This window comes from Arachis hypogaea, chromosome 14 (genome assembly GCF_003086295.3).
Source record: "Arachis hypogaea cultivar Tifrunner chromosome 14, arahy.Tifrunner.gnm2.J5K5, whole genome shotgun sequence".
Lineage (NCBI taxonomy): Eukaryota > Viridiplantae > Streptophyta > Magnoliopsida > Fabales > Fabaceae > Arachis > Arachis hypogaea.
Genome location: NC_092049.1, coordinates 89,541,715 through 89,559,341, shown reverse-complemented (window position 1 = coordinate 89,559,341; position 17,627 = coordinate 89,541,715). Strand labels below are relative to the sequence as shown.

At 44.5% G+C, this 17,627-nt stretch overlaps 2 protein-coding genes across 2 annotated transcripts; both read left to right on the top strand.

Annotated features, from left to right (window-relative positions):
• Positions 1-13,004: 13,004 nt before the first annotated feature.
• Positions 13,005-13,355, top strand: LOC140178624 (uncharacterized). Its single transcript, XM_072215825.1, has one exon. The coding sequence runs from the start codon at positions 13,005-13,007 to the stop codon at positions 13,353-13,355; it is 351 nt and encodes a 116-aa protein (XP_072071926.1).
• A 45-nt stretch (positions 13,356-13,400) lies between these two features.
• On the top strand, positions 13,401-13,763 carry LOC112742734 (uncharacterized). The gene has a single exon (XM_025791964.1). The coding sequence runs from the start codon at positions 13,401-13,403 to the stop codon at positions 13,761-13,763; it is 363 nt and encodes a 120-aa protein (XP_025647749.1).
• Positions 13,764-17,627: the final 3,864 nt, after the last annotated feature.

The following is a 17,627-nucleotide window of genomic DNA, read 5'->3' as shown; positions in this document are numbered from 1 at the left end:
TCTGACTTAGCAACCATAATCTCTAATCTATCTAAGACCACTCTCAGTTTCATGACTGAAACAAGGTCCTCCATTAGAAATTTGGAGGCACAAGTGGGTCAATTGAGTAAAAGAGTTACTGAAATCCCTCCTAGTACTCTCCCAAGCAATACAGAAGAGAATCCAAAAAGAGAGTACAAGGCCATCAATATAACCAACATGGCCGAACCTATAGAGGAGGAAGAGGTAGTGATTTCTAGTGAGGAAGACCTCAATGGATGTCCACTAACCCCTAAGGAGTTCCCCATTGAGGAACCAAAGGAATCTGAGGCTCATATAGAGACCATAGAGATTCCACTGAACTTACTGTTGCCATTCATGAGCTCTGATGAGTATTCTTCCTCTGAAGAGGATGAAGATATTATTGAAGAGCAAGTTGCTCAGTATCTAGGAGTAATCATGAAGCTGAATGCCAAGTTATTTGGTAATGAGACTTGGGAGGATGAACCTCCATTGCTCATCAATGAACTAAATACCTTGGTTCAATAGAAATTACCTCAGAAGAAACCGGATCCCGAAAAGTTCTTAATACCTTGCATCATAGGCACCATGACCTTTAAGAAGGCTCTATGTGACCTTGGTTCAAGTATAAACCTTATGTCACTCTCTGTAATGGAGAAACTATAGATCTTTGAGGTACAAGCTGCAAGAATCTCACAAGAGATGGCAGACAATTCAAGGAAACAGGCTTATGGACTTGTAGAGGATGTCTTAGTGAAGGTTGAAGGCTTTTACATCCCTGCTGACTTCATAATCCTAGACACTGGGAAGGAAGAGGATGAATCCATCATCCTTGGAAGACCCTTCCTAGCCACAGCAATAGCTGTGATTGATGTGGACAGAGGAGTGTTAGTCCTTCAATTAAATGGGGACTACCTTGTGTTTAAGGCTCAAGGATCTTCTTCTGTAACCATGCAGAGGAAGCATGAAAAGCTTCTCTCAATACAGAGTCAAATAGAGCCCCCACACTCAACTTATAAGTTTGGTGTTGGGAGGCCTAAGAGCTCACTGTCAAGCTATTGACATTAAAGAAGCGCTTGTTGGGAGGCAACACAATGTTATTTAATTATATTTATTTATATTCCATTGTCATTTTAAGTTTTCTTTAGGTTGATGATCATGTGAAGTCATAAAAACAACTGCAAAATTAAAGCAAAATAAAAAACAGGATCAAAAACAGCACACTCTGGAGGACAGACTTACTGGCGTTTAAACGTCAGTAAGGATAGCAGAATGGGCGTTTAACGCCAGAAAAGGGTGTCTGGTGTCTGGCTGGTGTTAAATGCCAGAATTGGCAGATAGACTGGCGTTTAACGCCAGAAAAGGGTGTCTGGCTGGCGTTAAATGCCAGAAAGTGGCAGCAGACTGGCGTTTAACGCCAGAAAAGGTAGCAGAGCTGGCATTTAACGCCAGAATTGGCACACTGAGGGTGTTTGCATGCCAGAATGGTGCAGGGAGCAGAATTTCTTGACACCTCAGGATCTGTGGATCCCACAGGACCTCCACCTACCCCACCTCTTCTTCTCTCTTCTTCACACCTTTCTATAACACTCTTCCCCAAATACTCTTAACCAATCACATCAATACCTCTTCCCCAAACACCATTCACCTATCAAATCCTACGCTCTTCCCCATATTCTCTTCACCACTCACATCCATCCATCATAAACCTCACCTACTTCACCATTCAAATTCAAACCATTTCCCTCCCAAACCCACCCCTTCATGATCGAATTCCCTTTCTCTCTTACCCTATAAATACCCCTCCTTACAACCTTCAATTTCACACTTCATGTACCCTTAACCCCCCTTAGCCGAACCACTCACCCCCCCTCCATCTCCTCCATTTCTTCTTCTTCTACTCCTTTCTTTCTTCTTTTGCTTGAGGACGAGTAAAACTTCTAAGTTTGGTGTGGGAAAAGCTCTGCTTTTTGTTTTTTCATAACCATCAATGGCACCTAAGGCCAGAGAAACCTCTAGAAAGAGGATAGGAAAGGCAATTGCTTCCACCTCCGAGTCATGGGAGATGGAGAGATTTATCTCAAAGGTCCATCAAGACAACTTCTATGAAGTTGTGGCCAAGAGAAAAGTGATCCCCGAGGTCCCCTTCATGCTTAAAAAGAGTGAATATCCGGAGATCCAACGTGAAATTCGAAGAAGAGGTTGGGAAGCTCTCACAACCCAATCCAACAAGTCAGAATCTTAATGGTTCAAGAGTTCTATGCCAATGCATGGATCACTAAGAACCATGATCAAAGTATGAACCCGAACCCAAAGAATTGGCTCACAATGGTTCGGGGGAATTACTTGGATTTCAGTGAAAATGTGAGGTTGGCATTTAACTTGCCAATGATGAGAGGAGATCCTCATCCTTTCACTAGAAGGGTCAACTTTGATCAAAGGTTGGACCAAGTCCTCGTGAACATATGTGTGGAAGGAGCTCAATGGAAGAGAGACTCAAGAGGCAAGCCAGTTCAACTAAAAAAGCTTGACCTCAAGCCCGTGGCTAGGGGATGGTTGGAGTTCATCCAACGCTTTATCATTCCTACTAGCAATCGGTCTGAAGTTACAATAGACCGGGCTATCATGATCCATAGCATCATGAATGGAGAGGAAGTAGAAGTTCATGAGATCATACCTCTAGAACTCTACAAGGTGGCGGACAAGCCCTCTACTTTGGCAAGATTAGCCTTCCCTCATCTCATCTATAACCTATGCAATTCAACTGGAATTATCATAGAGAAAGACATCCTCATTGATGAGGACAAGCCCATCACTAAGAAGAGGATGCAGCAAACAAGAGAGCCCACACATGGACCTCAACAAGAGCATGAGGAAATTCTTCATCATGAAATCCCTGAGATGCCTCAAGGGATGCACTTTCCTCCACAAAAATATTGGGAGCAAATCAACACCTCCTTAGGAGAATTGAGTTCTAACATGGGGAAACTAAGGATGGAACACCAAGAGCACTCCATTATCCTCAATGAAATCAGAGAGGACTAAAAGGCCATGAGGGAGGAGCAACAAAGGCAAGGAAGAGACATAGAGGAGCTCAAGCACTCCATAAGATCTTCAAGAGGAAGAACTAGCCGCCATCAATAAGGTGGACCCGTTCTTTAATTTCCTTGTTCTTATTTTTCTGTTTTTCGAATTCTATGCTTTATGTTTTGTCTATGTTTGTGTCTTTATTACATGATCATTAGTGTCTACTGTCTATGTCTTAAAGCTATGAATGTCCTATGAATCCTTCATCTTTCTTAAATGAAAAATGTTTTATGTGCAAAAGAACAAGAGGTACATGGATTTCAAAATTTATCTTGAAATTAGTTTAATTATTTTGATGTGGTGGCAATAATTTTTGTTTTCTGAATGAATGCTTGAACAATGCATATTTTTTATATTGTTGTTTATGAATGTTAAAATTGTTGGCTCTTGAAAGAATAATGAAAAAGGAAAAATGTTATTGATGATCTGAAAAATCATAAAATTGATTCTTGAAGCAAGAAAAAGAAGTGAAAAGCAAAAGCTTGCGAAAAAATATGAAAAAAAAAATGGCGAAAAATAAAGAAAGAAAAAGAAAGAAAAAGAAAAAGCAAGTAGAAAAAGCCAATAGCCCTTTAAACCAAAAGGCAAGGGTAAAAAGGATCCAAGGCTTTGAGCATTAATGGATAGGAGGGCCCACAGGAATAAAATCCTGGCCTAAGCGGCTAAACCAAGCTGTCCCTAACTATGTGCTTGTGGCGTGAAGGTGTCAAGTGAAAAGTTTGAGACTGAGTGGTTAAAGTCGTGGTCCAAAGCAAAAAGAGTGTGCTTAAGAGCTCTGGGTACCTCTAACTGGGGACTCTAGCAAAGCTGAGTCACAATCTAAAAAGGTTCACCCAGTTATGTGTCTGTGGCATTTATGTATCCGGTGGTAATACTAGAAAACAAAATGCTTAGGGTCACGACCAAGACTCATAAAGTAGCTGTGTTCAAGAATCAACATACTGAACTAGGAAAATCAATAACACTATCTGAATTCTAAGTTCCTATGGATGCCAATCATTCTGAACTTCAAAGGATAAAGTGAGATGCCAAAACTGTTCAGAAGCAAAAAGGCTACAAGTCCCGCTCATCTAATTAAAACTAATTTTCATTGATCTTTTTGAGATTTATTGTATTTTCTCTTCTTTTTATCCTATTTTGTTTTTAGTTACTTGGGGACAAGCAACAACTTAAGTTTGGTGTTGTGATGAGCGGATAATTTATACCCTTTTTGGCATTATTTTTACATAGTTTTTAGTATGTTTTAATTACTTTTTATTATATTTTTATTATTTTTTATGCAAAAATCACATTTCTGGACTTTACTATGAGTTTGTGTGTTTTCTGTGATTTTAGGTATTTTCTGGCTGAAATTGAAGGACCTGAGCAAAAATCTGATTCAGATGCTGAAAAAGGACTGCAGATGCTGTTGGATTCTGACCCTCCTGCACTCAAAGTAGATTTTCTAAAGCTATAGAAGCCCAATTAGCGCGCTCTCAATTGCGTTGAAACGTATACATCTTGGGCTTTTCGGAAATTTATAATAAGCTATACTTTGCCCGAGATTTGATGGCCCAAACGGGCCTCTAAATCTAGCCTAAAACTTTTCGGCGTAAAACGCCCAAACTGGCATCAGAATTGGAGTTAAACGCCCAAACTGGCACCCCAGCTGGCGTTTAACTCCAAGAACAGCCTGATAAACCACTATTTTATGGTTTATCTTGTGCTTAATTGAGTGGTTTTTATCTACTCTTTACCCACTTATTCATACTATTTGCATGGTTTTACATTTGCCTTCCTAATTATGTGCTTTAATTGAAAACATGTTTCTTTGGCCTTATATTTGCTAATATTAAATCCTCTCTTATCACCATTAGATGCCTTGATATGTGTGTTAAGTGATTTTAGAGATTACAGGGCAGGAATGGCTCAGAGGTTAGAAAGGAAGCATGCAAAAATGGAAGGAATACAAGAAGTTGGAGAAATTGCTAAGCTGTCCAGCCTGACCTCTTCGCACTCAAACGGCTATAACTTTAGCTACAGAGGTCCAAATGATGCAGTTCTAGTTGCGTTGGAAAGCTGACGTCCGGGCTTCGATTTGATATATAATATGTCATAGTTGCTCTGACGCTAGGCAACGCGACCACGTGCTCCATGCGGCCGCGTCGTAGTGACGGAAATCAGCGTGTTTGAATTCTTCTCCAGCGATTTCTGGGCTGTTTCTGACCCAGTTTGCGGCCCAGAAAACACAGATTAGAGGCTATAAAGTGGGGGAATACATCCATTCATCAGGAGGCTCATATAATTCACTTCTCATGATTTAGATTAGTTTTGAGAGAGGTTCTCTCCTCTCTCTCTCGTAGGATTTAGGACTTCTCTTAGTTTTAGGAGTGACTCTCAATCCCAGGTTCTTTATTTTTATTTAATTTATGAACTCTTCCATGTTACATATAATTTTCTTAATTAATGTTATTTGATGTATTTCAATTCATGATTGCTTTCTTTTATTTACATGATCACTGCTTCCCATCTGAAGACATTTTTATTCCAGTAGATTTACTCTTTTCCTTTTGGTTTTGGTTAAGAAATCAATAACTCAGGAGTTATCCAATTCAACAGCATAATTGTTAATTGTTATCTTGCCAATTGAGTTGAACTTCAATAATCCCAATCTTTTCTTAGGAAATAAATAGGATTTGAAGATCAAACCAATTTGTCCCTTGACTTTCCTTTGCTTTAGTAAAGGTTAACTAAGTGGAATTAAGATTCAACTTTCATTGTTGTTGATAAGAATAACTAGACTGGACTTCCAATTTCTCATACCTTGCCAAAAGTTTATTTTACAGTTATTTATTTATTTTATTTGTCATTTAAATATATCTGTGCTCATTGCCCAACCTCCAAAACCCCCAATTTAGAAAACTTATAACCAATAATAAGAACATACTTCCCTGCAATTCCTTGAGAAGACGACCCGAGGTTTGAATACTCGGTTATCAATTTCAAAGGGGTTTGTTACTTGTGACAACCAAAACTTTTGTAAGAAAGGTTGATTGCTTGGTTTAGTAACTATACTTACAACGAGAGTTTACTATAACCTCTAAACCATCAATCTTCAGTTCTTCACAGCCTATGCACGAAAAAGCTTCAATGCTCAGCCCAAGCACATACCAAGTGGGCCCCGGAAGTGGATTTCTACACTATCTGCACTTAGTTACTTATTTCTGTAATCCCTAGTAACTAGTTTAGTATAAATAGCACTTTTTACTATTGTATTCACATCTTTGGACGTTCAGTCCTTAGACTTTTAGAGCTTTTGCCATATTTCACGTTTGGAGAGGCTGGCCTCACGGCCATGCCTAGACTATTTTCACTTATATATTTTCTATGGTGGAGTTTCTACACCCCATAGATTAAGGTGTGGAGCTCTACTGGTTTTCATGAATTAATGTAATTACTACTATTTTTCTATTTAATCACGCTTGATTCTATTCCAAGATACTCACTCGTACTTCAATCTGGAGAATGATATGATCCGTGACACTCATCAGTATTCTCAATTCTATGAACGCGTGTCTGACAACCACTTCCGTTCTATCTGAGCTCAATGAAGTCATTGGGCGATAGCTTGAGTGCGTATCTCTTGGATATTTAATACACGGACCGAGTGCGTGAGATTAGTATCTTCGTGGTATAGGCTAGAATCATTGGCAGCATTCCTGGGATCTGGAAAGTCTAAACCTTGTCTGTGGTATTCCGAGTAGGATCTGGGAAGGGATGACTATGATGAGCTTCAAACCTGCGAATGTTGGGCGCAGAGACAGTGTACAAAAGGATCAATGGATCCTATTCCGACACTAGCGGGAACCGACAGATGATTAGCCATGCGGTAGCTGTGCCTGGTATTTTTCATCCGAGACAAGAAATCCGACAGTTGATTAGCGGTGCAGAAACCGTAGAGGACCATTTTCACTGAGAAGATCTTACAGCTTGCCATGGAAGGGAGCACGCATGATTGGAAGAAAGCAATAGGAAAGCAGAGGTTCAGAAGCAACAAAGCATCTCCAAACGCTTATCTGAAATTCCCACCAATGAATTACATAAGAAACTTTATTTTATTTTATGTTTTATTTATCTTTTAATTATCAAAAACTCATAACCATTTGAATTCGCCTGACTGAGATTTACAAGATGACCATAGCTTGCTTCAAGCCGACAATCTCCGTGGGATCGACCCTTACTCACGTAAGGTTTATTACTTGGACGACCCAGTGCACTTGCTGGTTAGTTGTGCGGAGTTGTGAAAAGTGTGAATCACGATTTCCCACACCAGTTACCCGGATCCAAACTACTTCACTCTTCTAGAAGGCCCGAAACCAACCCATGAAAGCTCCTAACCAATTTTCGAATTCAAACGTCTCCCTTATCCTAGCCAAACAAGATAAGATAAGATAACTACCATCGCCTATAAATAGAGGACCCAGGTCCCTCTAGGTATTCATTTATTCCTCACACATTTTACCTCTTAGATCCATTCCGACTTGGGCGTTGGAGTGTCTTTGCAGGCACCACCCCCCATTGCTCCAGTCAAGTAATCCGGCATCTGCCTCGACCCGCAAGTCCCCGATCCATCACTCAACCCGTACCGGAGGCATCCAGCATATTAGCGCCATCTGTGGGACCTGCGACATCATCGTGGAATGGCGGACACCTTCGAAGAGCAATTTCCAAGCCACCATAATAACTCCCGAATAAGGAACCCAACTCCCGAACACTAAGAGGCTACTACCCATGGTAGGATAGCAAGCACTACTCGCCAAACCCCGTCGCAAAACAAGGAGAACGATCCCGAAATACCGCTCGCTGAAAACCTGGGAGAGAAAGTAGCCCAGCTAATCCAAGACCTCTATCTCTGAGTACAAGAACTCGAAGGACGAGTCCCAACTAAAGGAAAGCACCACATCGAGGACGGAAGCCACGCAACGTCCCGATCAAGATCCCGCCATGAAGCTAGGCACAGTAGAACACGGGAATGACGGCACGACAGAAGACATGATCACAGCGCTTCTCGCGACCAAGGACATGATCACGGCGCAAATGGCAGGAGACATGCCAGGTCGCCCAAACGGCGACACGGCAAGAGGCACAACTGGAGCATATCTCGTGACCCGAGCCCTCGACACGACTCCAACGTCGACCGACGACATCGAGAAGCCAAACGCACAAGAAATGACCACGTGATCATGGGAGCTACCCCCTTCACCGAAAAAATCCTGAAAGCAAAACTCCCCAAAGGCTTCGACAAGCCTACAGACATGAAGTACGACGGAACCAAGGATCCCCAGGAACACCTATCGGCCTTCGAGGCCAGGATGAACCTGGAAGGGGCCCCCGACGCAGTTCAATGTAGAGCCTTACCGGTGACCCTGGCCAGACCTGCGATCAAATGGTTCAATGCCCTTCCCAACAGATCCATAGCCAGCTTCCACGATATTTCACGAAAATTCATGGCCCAGTTCACCACTAGAATCACCAAAGCCAAACATCACATCAGTTTGTTGAAAGTCACCCAAAGACAAGACGAGTCCACGAGAAAATACCTCAACCGATTCAACGACGAATGCTTGACGGTCGACGGGCTCACGGACTCAGTCGCAAGCCTCTGCCTAACCAATGGACTCATGAATGAAGACTTTCGGAAGCACCACACCACTAAACCGGTGTGGACCATGCACGAGATCCAGGACGTCGCCAAAGAGTACATCAACGATGAAGAGGTGAGCCAAGTCGTAGCCGCCAATAAACGGCAGCATGGCAACGCACAGCATGGCAACATAGCACCTCAACATAACCCACCAAGAGATAACCAGAAGGAACACTCCAAACCGGCAAACATAAACCGACCTCCCAGAGTCAGAAAGTTCTCTAACTACACCCCCCTGACGGCCCCGATCACCGAGATATACCACCAAATAGCAGACTGAGGAATCCTCCTGAGAGCCCGACAACTCAAGGAAAGAATCGGCGGCAACAAAACCCTATACTGGGATTACCACCGAGTTACGGACATAGAATACAAGACTGCTTCGACTTAAAAGACTCTCTCGAGCAAGCAATAAAAGAAGGAAAACTCCCCGAGTTTGCCAAAATTATCAGGGAACTAAAACGTGCGGAAAGAGATAGGTTGCCTGAATGAGAAGGACACAACCTGAGGACACAGTGACAACCCCCAGGGAAAGCCTAAAGACAGACTCGACCATTATTGTAAACATCATCACAGGCAAGGATACCCCAGGTAAATCAAAATCAGCACTCAAGAAGGATCTCAAGGTCTTGGCAGTCAAAAACCAAACCCCAACCGTTGACATCGGCAATGAAGTAACGTTCTCCCCCGAGGACTACCAACACGGCACCTCGGCGGAAGACGCCCCTTCGTCATCACGGAAAAGATCGGAACTGGGCTAGTCAAAAGAATACTAGTGGATACAGGAGCAGACTCTAACGTCCTTTTCAGAGGTGCCTTTGACAAGCTCGGACTCTGCAACGATAATCTACAGACATACCGCAACGGAGTCACCGGACTCAGAGACAACTTCCTCAAACCAGACGGTTCCATCGTTCTTCCCCTCACGATAGGGATGGGAAACCAAACGAAGACAATCTTATCCGAGTTCGTGGTCCTCAAAGACTCCACTGCCTACAACGTCATTCTCGGAAGAAAAATAATCAATGACCTATCCGCCGTCATCTTCACCAAATACCTTCTCATGAAGTTCGCAACAGAAGATGGCTCCATTGGAACCATCCACGGAGACCGGGAGATCGCAGAAGAATACGACAACACCAGCTTATCCCTGCGAAAAAAATCCCGCAACGCGGCCGGCATATTCTTAGCGGACCTGGACGCCCGATAAGATGGGCAACCTAGGCCGGAACCAGAGGGGGACATGGAGAAATTGCAAATAGGGCAAACCAAAGAAGAATATACTTTCATCAACAAGAGCCTCCTATACGACCTTAAAGAAGATCTTTCACGCCTCCTAAGACAAAGCAGAGACTTGTTTGCATTCACACCTGCCGATATGCCGGGAATAGATCCCGATCTAATGTCTCACCGACTAGCCGTAGACCCCAAGGCTAAACCTGTGGCACAGAGGAGACGAAAAATGTCTCTCGACCGAGCAGCCGAAGTCAAAAAGCAAGTTAAAACCCTTTGATAAGTCCATATTTGATGGTATATTTTGACTCAATTTTGATGGATTCTAGCACATGAACTCACACTTAAGCACCAAAATAGCATACTTTTGTATTTGATCCCTGATTTGATCTTAAATGTGAAAACATGCGTTTTAATGCTTAGATTAGTGATTTTTAATTCCGCTTTTATGTCATTCGATGCCGTGATATGGTTTGTGAGTGATTTCAGGCCTTAGAGGCAAGAATGGATAGCCAAAAGTGGAAGAAAGCATGTACAAGGGAGAAAACATGAAGAAAACAAGGAAAAGCACACACAGCAAAGTGTGCGTGCACTCAGCCATGCGTGCGCGTGCACAAGCAAGAATTTCCATGTGTGTGTATGCACGAGCACCTGTGTGTACGCACAAGTCAATTTTCAGCCGCGTGTGCGGACGTATGCGTCTGCACAGGTCCCTGCACGTGATTTCATTAATGAAACACGTGCTGTGCGAATTTGGAGGCCCTTGGCTCATTTTTAGATGGCTGAAATACTGTTTTGGAGTGCTATATAAAGGAGACTTGAACACTTATCAAAGGGGGAAGCATTAGAGCAAGTTTTACATGGTTTTCATAGTAACTAGGAGTAGGAGTAGTGTAGAGTAGATAGCTTTCCTAGGGTTTATCAATATCCATTGTAGCATTTTATAGTAAGCTTTGATTTTGAATTTACTTCTTCAATTGTAAGTACTCTCAATTTCCTCTTTAATTCAAGCACTTTTACTTTCATTTCCTTTGGTTCAAGTTACTTTGTTGATATTGCAATTTTGTATTTCTTGAAGTTTTAATTAATGAATTTTACATTTCATGCTTTCTTTATGTTTGATTGCTTGTTTATGTTTGGTTTTGTTGATAGTTGGTTATAGTTTTCCCTTTTACTTTGCAATTTTCCATGTCTTACTTTTATGCACACAAGGTGTTTGTGAAAATGCCAACTCTAGATTTTGAGTAGATTTTTCCACCTTGGCTAGTGGTTTGAGTTCCTAAGATACTAGAGTCATAATGTCTGACATTTAGTGGCAATTCTTGGGTAGTTAGTTGACTCTTGTTTCCATTGACGCTGGCCTTTTATCAACTAGTTTGGTAAGTTGGTTAGGACTTATGGATTAAGGTCAATTATGCTTGTTTGACTTACTCCTCGATGGTTGGGGTTGACTAGGCAAGACTGACTTATCATAATTACCATAGTTGTGGTTATGGCGATGATAGTTATGGTTATAGCATTTTTCACTAGTTTTGATCTCATTCTCCCCTTGCTTGCATTAATTACAATTTTGATCATTGCTTAGTTCTTTCAATCTTTTGTTCTTTGATTGCAAAACCCCCCTTTTTGTCCTATTTAACAACCGAAAGCGTAACATTTCATTTTCATTCCTAGGGAGAATGACCCGAGGTTTAACTACTCTCGGTCTAATTAGAAATTGTAAACTTTGGTCGAGCATTACTTGTTGGTTGAGAACTATACTTGCAACGAGGTTATTTCTCCTTCTATCCAGAAGGAATTCTTAACTGACGAATTTGCTCGCATCACCCTCCTCGAAGCAGGCTTTATTAGGGAACTACCCTACATGACCTGGCTGGCTAACGTTGTGCTAGTCAAAAAGGCTAACGGGAAATGCGTTGACTACACGGACCTGAACAAAGCCTGTCCAAAAGAAGCATTCCCCCTACCAAATATTGACGGGCTGGTAGACGCTGCGTCCGGCCACCAATATCTGAGTTTCATGGACGCGTATTCCGGATACAACCAGATATCCATGCACCAACCCGACGAGGAGAAGACGGTCTTCATCACTCCCGACGGCACGTACTGCTACACATTCATACCCTTCGGCCTAAAAAACGCCAGAGCCACCTACCAAAGGCTCGTCAATAAGATTTTCTACAACCTGTCTGGGACCAAGCTGGAAGTCTACATAGATGACATGCTCGCCAAGACCAAATCCGGCGAGCAACTCATCAGTAACCTCAAGCTTATAATGAACACCCTAAGAAGAAACCAAATGCGCCTCAACCCGACAAAATGCGCCTTCGGAATGGAAGCAGAAAAGTTCCTTGGTTTCATGATCACGCAACGTGGGGTGGAAGCTAACCCCGAAAAATGCAGAGCCATCCTTGAAATGACAAGCCCAAAAAATCTCAAAGACATCCAGAAGCTTACTGTTCGACTTACTGCACTATCCCGTTTTCTGGGCGCATCAGCGCAGAAGGCAATCTCTTTCTTCAAACTGATGAAGAAAGGAACCCCCTTTAATTGGGAAGCAAAATGCGAGGAGGTGTTCCAACATTTCAAAAGAGTCCTAGCGGAACCCCCGATTCTCGCCAAACCCCAAACAGGAGAGACCCTTTATCTATACCTCTCCATAACGGAAGAAGCGTTAGCAGCAGCACTTATCCGAGAAGACGAGCGTAAGGCCCAGTGACCCATCTACTTCATAAGCAAAGTCTTACAAGACACAGAAACGTGCTACTCACACCTTGATAAACTCGCCTTCACACTCCTCACGGCCTCCCGGCATCTCCGACAATATTTCCAAGCCTACCCCATTACGGTTCGCACCGACCAAGCGGTCAGGCAAGTCCTACAAAAGCCCGACCTAGCGGGGAGGATGCTTGCATGGTCCATCGAACTATCCCAGTTCAAAATAAAATTCGAACCCCGGAATGCAATCAAAGCGCAAGCCTTACCAGATTTCATCGCCAAGATGACACCGGGAAATCCCACCATCAAAACTTGGAAGCTACACGTAGACGGCTCATCGAATACCACTTCCGGAGCAGATGGAGTGATACTCAAAAGCCAAAACGGGGTCGTAATCGAACAATCCGTTCGGTACGAGTTCCCAATCTCGAACAACCAAGTAAAGTACGAGGCCCTCTTAGCTGGCCTAACCCTAGCCAAGGAGGTCGGAGCAAAAATCTTGGAAGTATGTAGCGACTCACAGGTAGTCAGCTCCCAAGTTAACGGAGACTACCAAACACGAGACCCCCTACTCCAACAATACCTCACCAAAGTAAACAAGCTAAAGGAAGAATTCGATCGTGTAACCATATAGCACGTCCCCAAAGAACAAAATGCCAGGGCAGACCTCCTATCGAAAATGGCCAACACCAAGCAGGGACAAGGTAACCGGTCGCTATTTCAGGAAGTCGCCAGGACACCGTCTGTATCGGCAACGCCCGACATCGTCCTACCAGTTTCCAACCAGGAATCATGGACCTTCCCTATCCTACAATACCTCATCGATGGAATGCTACCCGAGGACTCTAAAGAAGTAAACCGAATAAAAAGAGAAGCCGCAAATTACACTGTCATAACAGGACAACTATACAAACGAGGATTTTCGCAACCCCTGCTCAAATGCATCGAGCCCGGGGACACGGAGTATATACTCCGCGAAGTCCACGAAGGCTGCTGCGGCCATCACATCGGAGGCAAGACATTGGCCCAGAAGATCATCTGAGCCGGATACTTCTGGCCCACAATCATTAAAGACTCCATATAGACAGTCAAAAAATGCGACAAATGCCAAAGGCATTCAAACTACCACAATGCCGCCCCACATCAGCTCAACATTATAACGGCAGATCGACCGTTCGGTACCTGGGGCGTCGACCTCGTCGGGCCCTTACCAACAGCCCCTGGACAACTTCGATACATCATAGTCGCAGTTGACTACTACACCAAATGGATTGAGGCCAAACCCCTGGCCTCCATCACGGCAGCCAAATGCCGTAAGTTCCTCTAGAGACACATAATTACCCGATTCGGCATCCCAGAAATCGTAATCTCGAACAACGGAACCCAGTTCACCGACAAGAAGTTTAGGAAATTCCTAGAAGGACTCCACATATCCCAACGCTTCAGCTCGGTAGAACACCCCGAGACAAATGGGCAAGTTGAATTGGCAAACAAAATAATAATCAAAATGCTCAAAAAACGACTCGACGAAGCCAAAGGACTCTGGGCCGACGAGCTCGGATTGGTACTCTGGTCATATCGGACTACCCCCCAAAGCTCCACGGGGAAACCCCCTTCCGCCTCACATACGGGGTAGAAGCCATCATTCCCGTCGAGATCGGGGACCCCAGTCCAAGAAGGACCATCGGGAGCAACGACGAAGACGCCGAACGAGACCTCACAGATGAGATCAGGTCCATAGCTCACATGCGAGAGCTAGTCTTAAAACAAAAAATCAAGATAAGGTACAATAACGGCGTAATACGGAGATACTTCTCACCCGATGACCTGGTCTTACGACAAAATGACATCGGAGCTCCCATACCAGGGGAAGAAAAACTCACCTCCAATTGGGAAGGCCCGTACCGAGTCAAAGGAATAGTCGGGAAAGGGGCCTACAAGTTTGAAAAACTCGACGGAAACCGAGGTCCCGAGGACCTAGAACGCAGCCAATCTACGACGATACTACACGTAGGCTCACCCCACCCCCCCCCATGTTTTCCCCTTTTACTTTATTCTTCATTTTCAAACTCTTTTAGCTTATTTTTCATAAGTGTTATTGTCGGGTACTCTTTCCCGCCACATCGGAGGGTTTTAACGAGGCCCAAACTTAATAAAATTTCATTCAAAAACATACTTGCCTCGCCCCTCCCTACACTATCGCAACGACGAAACGACTAGAGGCTAAACATCGAGGACTGATCACCCTCGAAGCCCAGAAAACGGATATCCACAAACATATGACTAAACGGCCAACCGAACACCCCGAGCCACGACGGAACAGCCAAAAGCACACTCACCACAAATGAGTTAAAAACAGCCATAACAGCCCAAAAAGTATAAGTCAAACAAAAACCATAAGCATCCAAAAGTTATAAACACGGCCACACGGCCAAAATACCAAAACAATAAAACTACAAGTTCTCAGAACAGAAAATCAAGTACAAAGAAACTACTAAAGGTCGACGATCTAACCATCACAGACAATCCTAAACGCCCCCATCACAGACACATCCACGTCCGGTGCAAGAACCAAGGCCTGGGCCTTCATCGTCTCCTCAGTAGCAGCAATAGCCTCCTTCACATCCGCAAGCAACATGACCTTTTCCTCCTTCAAACCTTCAACCTCAGCCTTTAAGCTCGCCACGTCAGTCTTCAGGCCGCCCATCTCGGAGAGAAGCATGGCAACTCGGGACTCGGCGTCCAAGGCCTTCCTCCGCTCCTTCCCAAGCTGAGACAAGAGCGAAGTCTCAACCTCGGACAGACGAAGGATCTCGGCACTGGACCCCTCGGACGCCTTCACCGCCCTCTCCCTCGCTGATTTGGCAGCCGCAAGCTGCTCCTTCAGCTTCGCAACTTCGGCCTGAGACTGGCGCAACTTCTTATCCAGAAGACCCACCTGGGCCATCACAGGCTCGGCCTTCCACACAATTACGGCAGAACAAAGGAGGGAACGATAAAGTGACTTCGCCTGAAAAGCCACATCACACTCACGAAAAAACTCCTTCATACCAGGCAAGAGGTGCTCATCTAAAAAAGCAGAGGCATCAAAATGGCGATCCATCACTTACGGGACCATAGTATCCCCCTCTACCAAGTTCTCACTATCAGCATCTTGCGACCGCCTCCGCTTCCAGGAAGCACTCTCCGACGAGATAACAACAACCTCGTCGTCAACTTCGACTCCCAACCCATGACCCGACCCCTGGGCACAACCCTCAGTCAAGATAAGTTCCTCAGAAGCAGCCCTCATGTCATCGGCAGGACGGGAGGTAGGAGTGGACGGAGAACCGCCAGAAGGAGTCCCCTGGGACAGCTGAGCCTTCAGCCTAGCAAGAGTCGTCAGACCACCAGCCATTTCAACTGAAAAAGAAGGCAAGGGAAAAAAGCATAAGTATCCAACTCGAAACCAAAAAAAAAAAAAAGAAAGAAGAGAAGAAGAGAAAGAGAGACAAGTAGACACCGACATAAGCCCGGCAAGCCATCGGATCACCCATCACATCCCTAGGGTTAAGAGGACATTCCCCAAACAACTGCTAAAGGACAAGGGCCACGTCGTGATCCTCCGAAGACAAAAACTTCTGAGTCACCCACGTCAAAACAGAAGGCCCCGCACTGAAATTCCAGTACCTAGGAAATCGACGCTCCCCTCCAGCGTTAGCCAGAAAGGGTGACGCCCCCTAGCAGGGCGAACTTTGAAGTACCCACTCTTAAAACTTTGGAAGGAGTCCTCGTATAAACAGAAGACGCGACGGTGAGGCTAAGCCCTAAAAGACATATACTCCTTCTTGTGCTTCCCCTCCTTGGTCAGTAAAGTGAAGAGGAAAAGGAAGACATTCACCGAAGTTGGGAGCTCAAGGAACTCACAAACAAGCTCAAAAGACCGTATAGCCGCCCAGCTATTTGGATGCAGCTGGGACGGCGCCACGCAGCACTGGCTCAAAAGTTGCTGCACGAATGGAGAAAACGAAAGTTGCGCACCAAGCCGGGTGAACATCGCCTCGTATACCCACATCCAATTGGGGACAGTCGGCGAGTCGAGGTTAGTGTAACAAACCCTCTCGTCCACCCCCGGAAGGGCCATCTCATACTCACGCTCGGCATCACCCCCTCCGCAAACAGCCCCTTGTTCACGAAGCCACTGAAGGTCCGCCTCCATAACCCGAGACGGCATTCCCCACACATCACTGGTTACCTAGGAATAAAGGGAAGGAACGCCACCGGCAGGAGCCACCGGAACGCGCGTATCTTCAGTCCTCCGCTGAGCCATACCTAAAATAGAGGCGAGCACCACTGTCAGGCCAAAAACCGCGCACCATAAACTAGGGGATAAAGTCAAAACACACGCCACTACCTACTACCAACAATACAGTGGTGCTCACCCCCCTTAAAAAAACTCACTACGCCAGAAAAACAAAGAACTATCATACCAAAGCCAAATACAGCCCTAACCCACACTAAACTAGAAAACACAAAACAGAGGCGTACGAAGTAAAGCAGGAACACAATCATCAGGCAATGCAGATTAGGAGGATAAAAAAGAGAAAAGCACCAACCTGAAAGTGCGAATGTAAACTTGGAGTAGCAGGAAAGCAAAAACGCAACAGAAAAGCAGGAACTGTCACCACAAACACGAAAGGAGAGAAAGAGGCGTCCACCAAAGAAGAAAAAACCAGGAAACGAAACGGACGAAGGAAGAAAATGCAAAAACCAAAATGGTTTTGAAAAAGACAAAAGGACGTAAATAACCCCAACTACAGCTTAACACAGGAAGGGCAAAAATGGAAATACAATCCAAACGTCCCCTCGTAATAAATGCTCCCTCGGGAACATAAAACGGTCAGCGCGCCTCAGAAGACGAAACGGA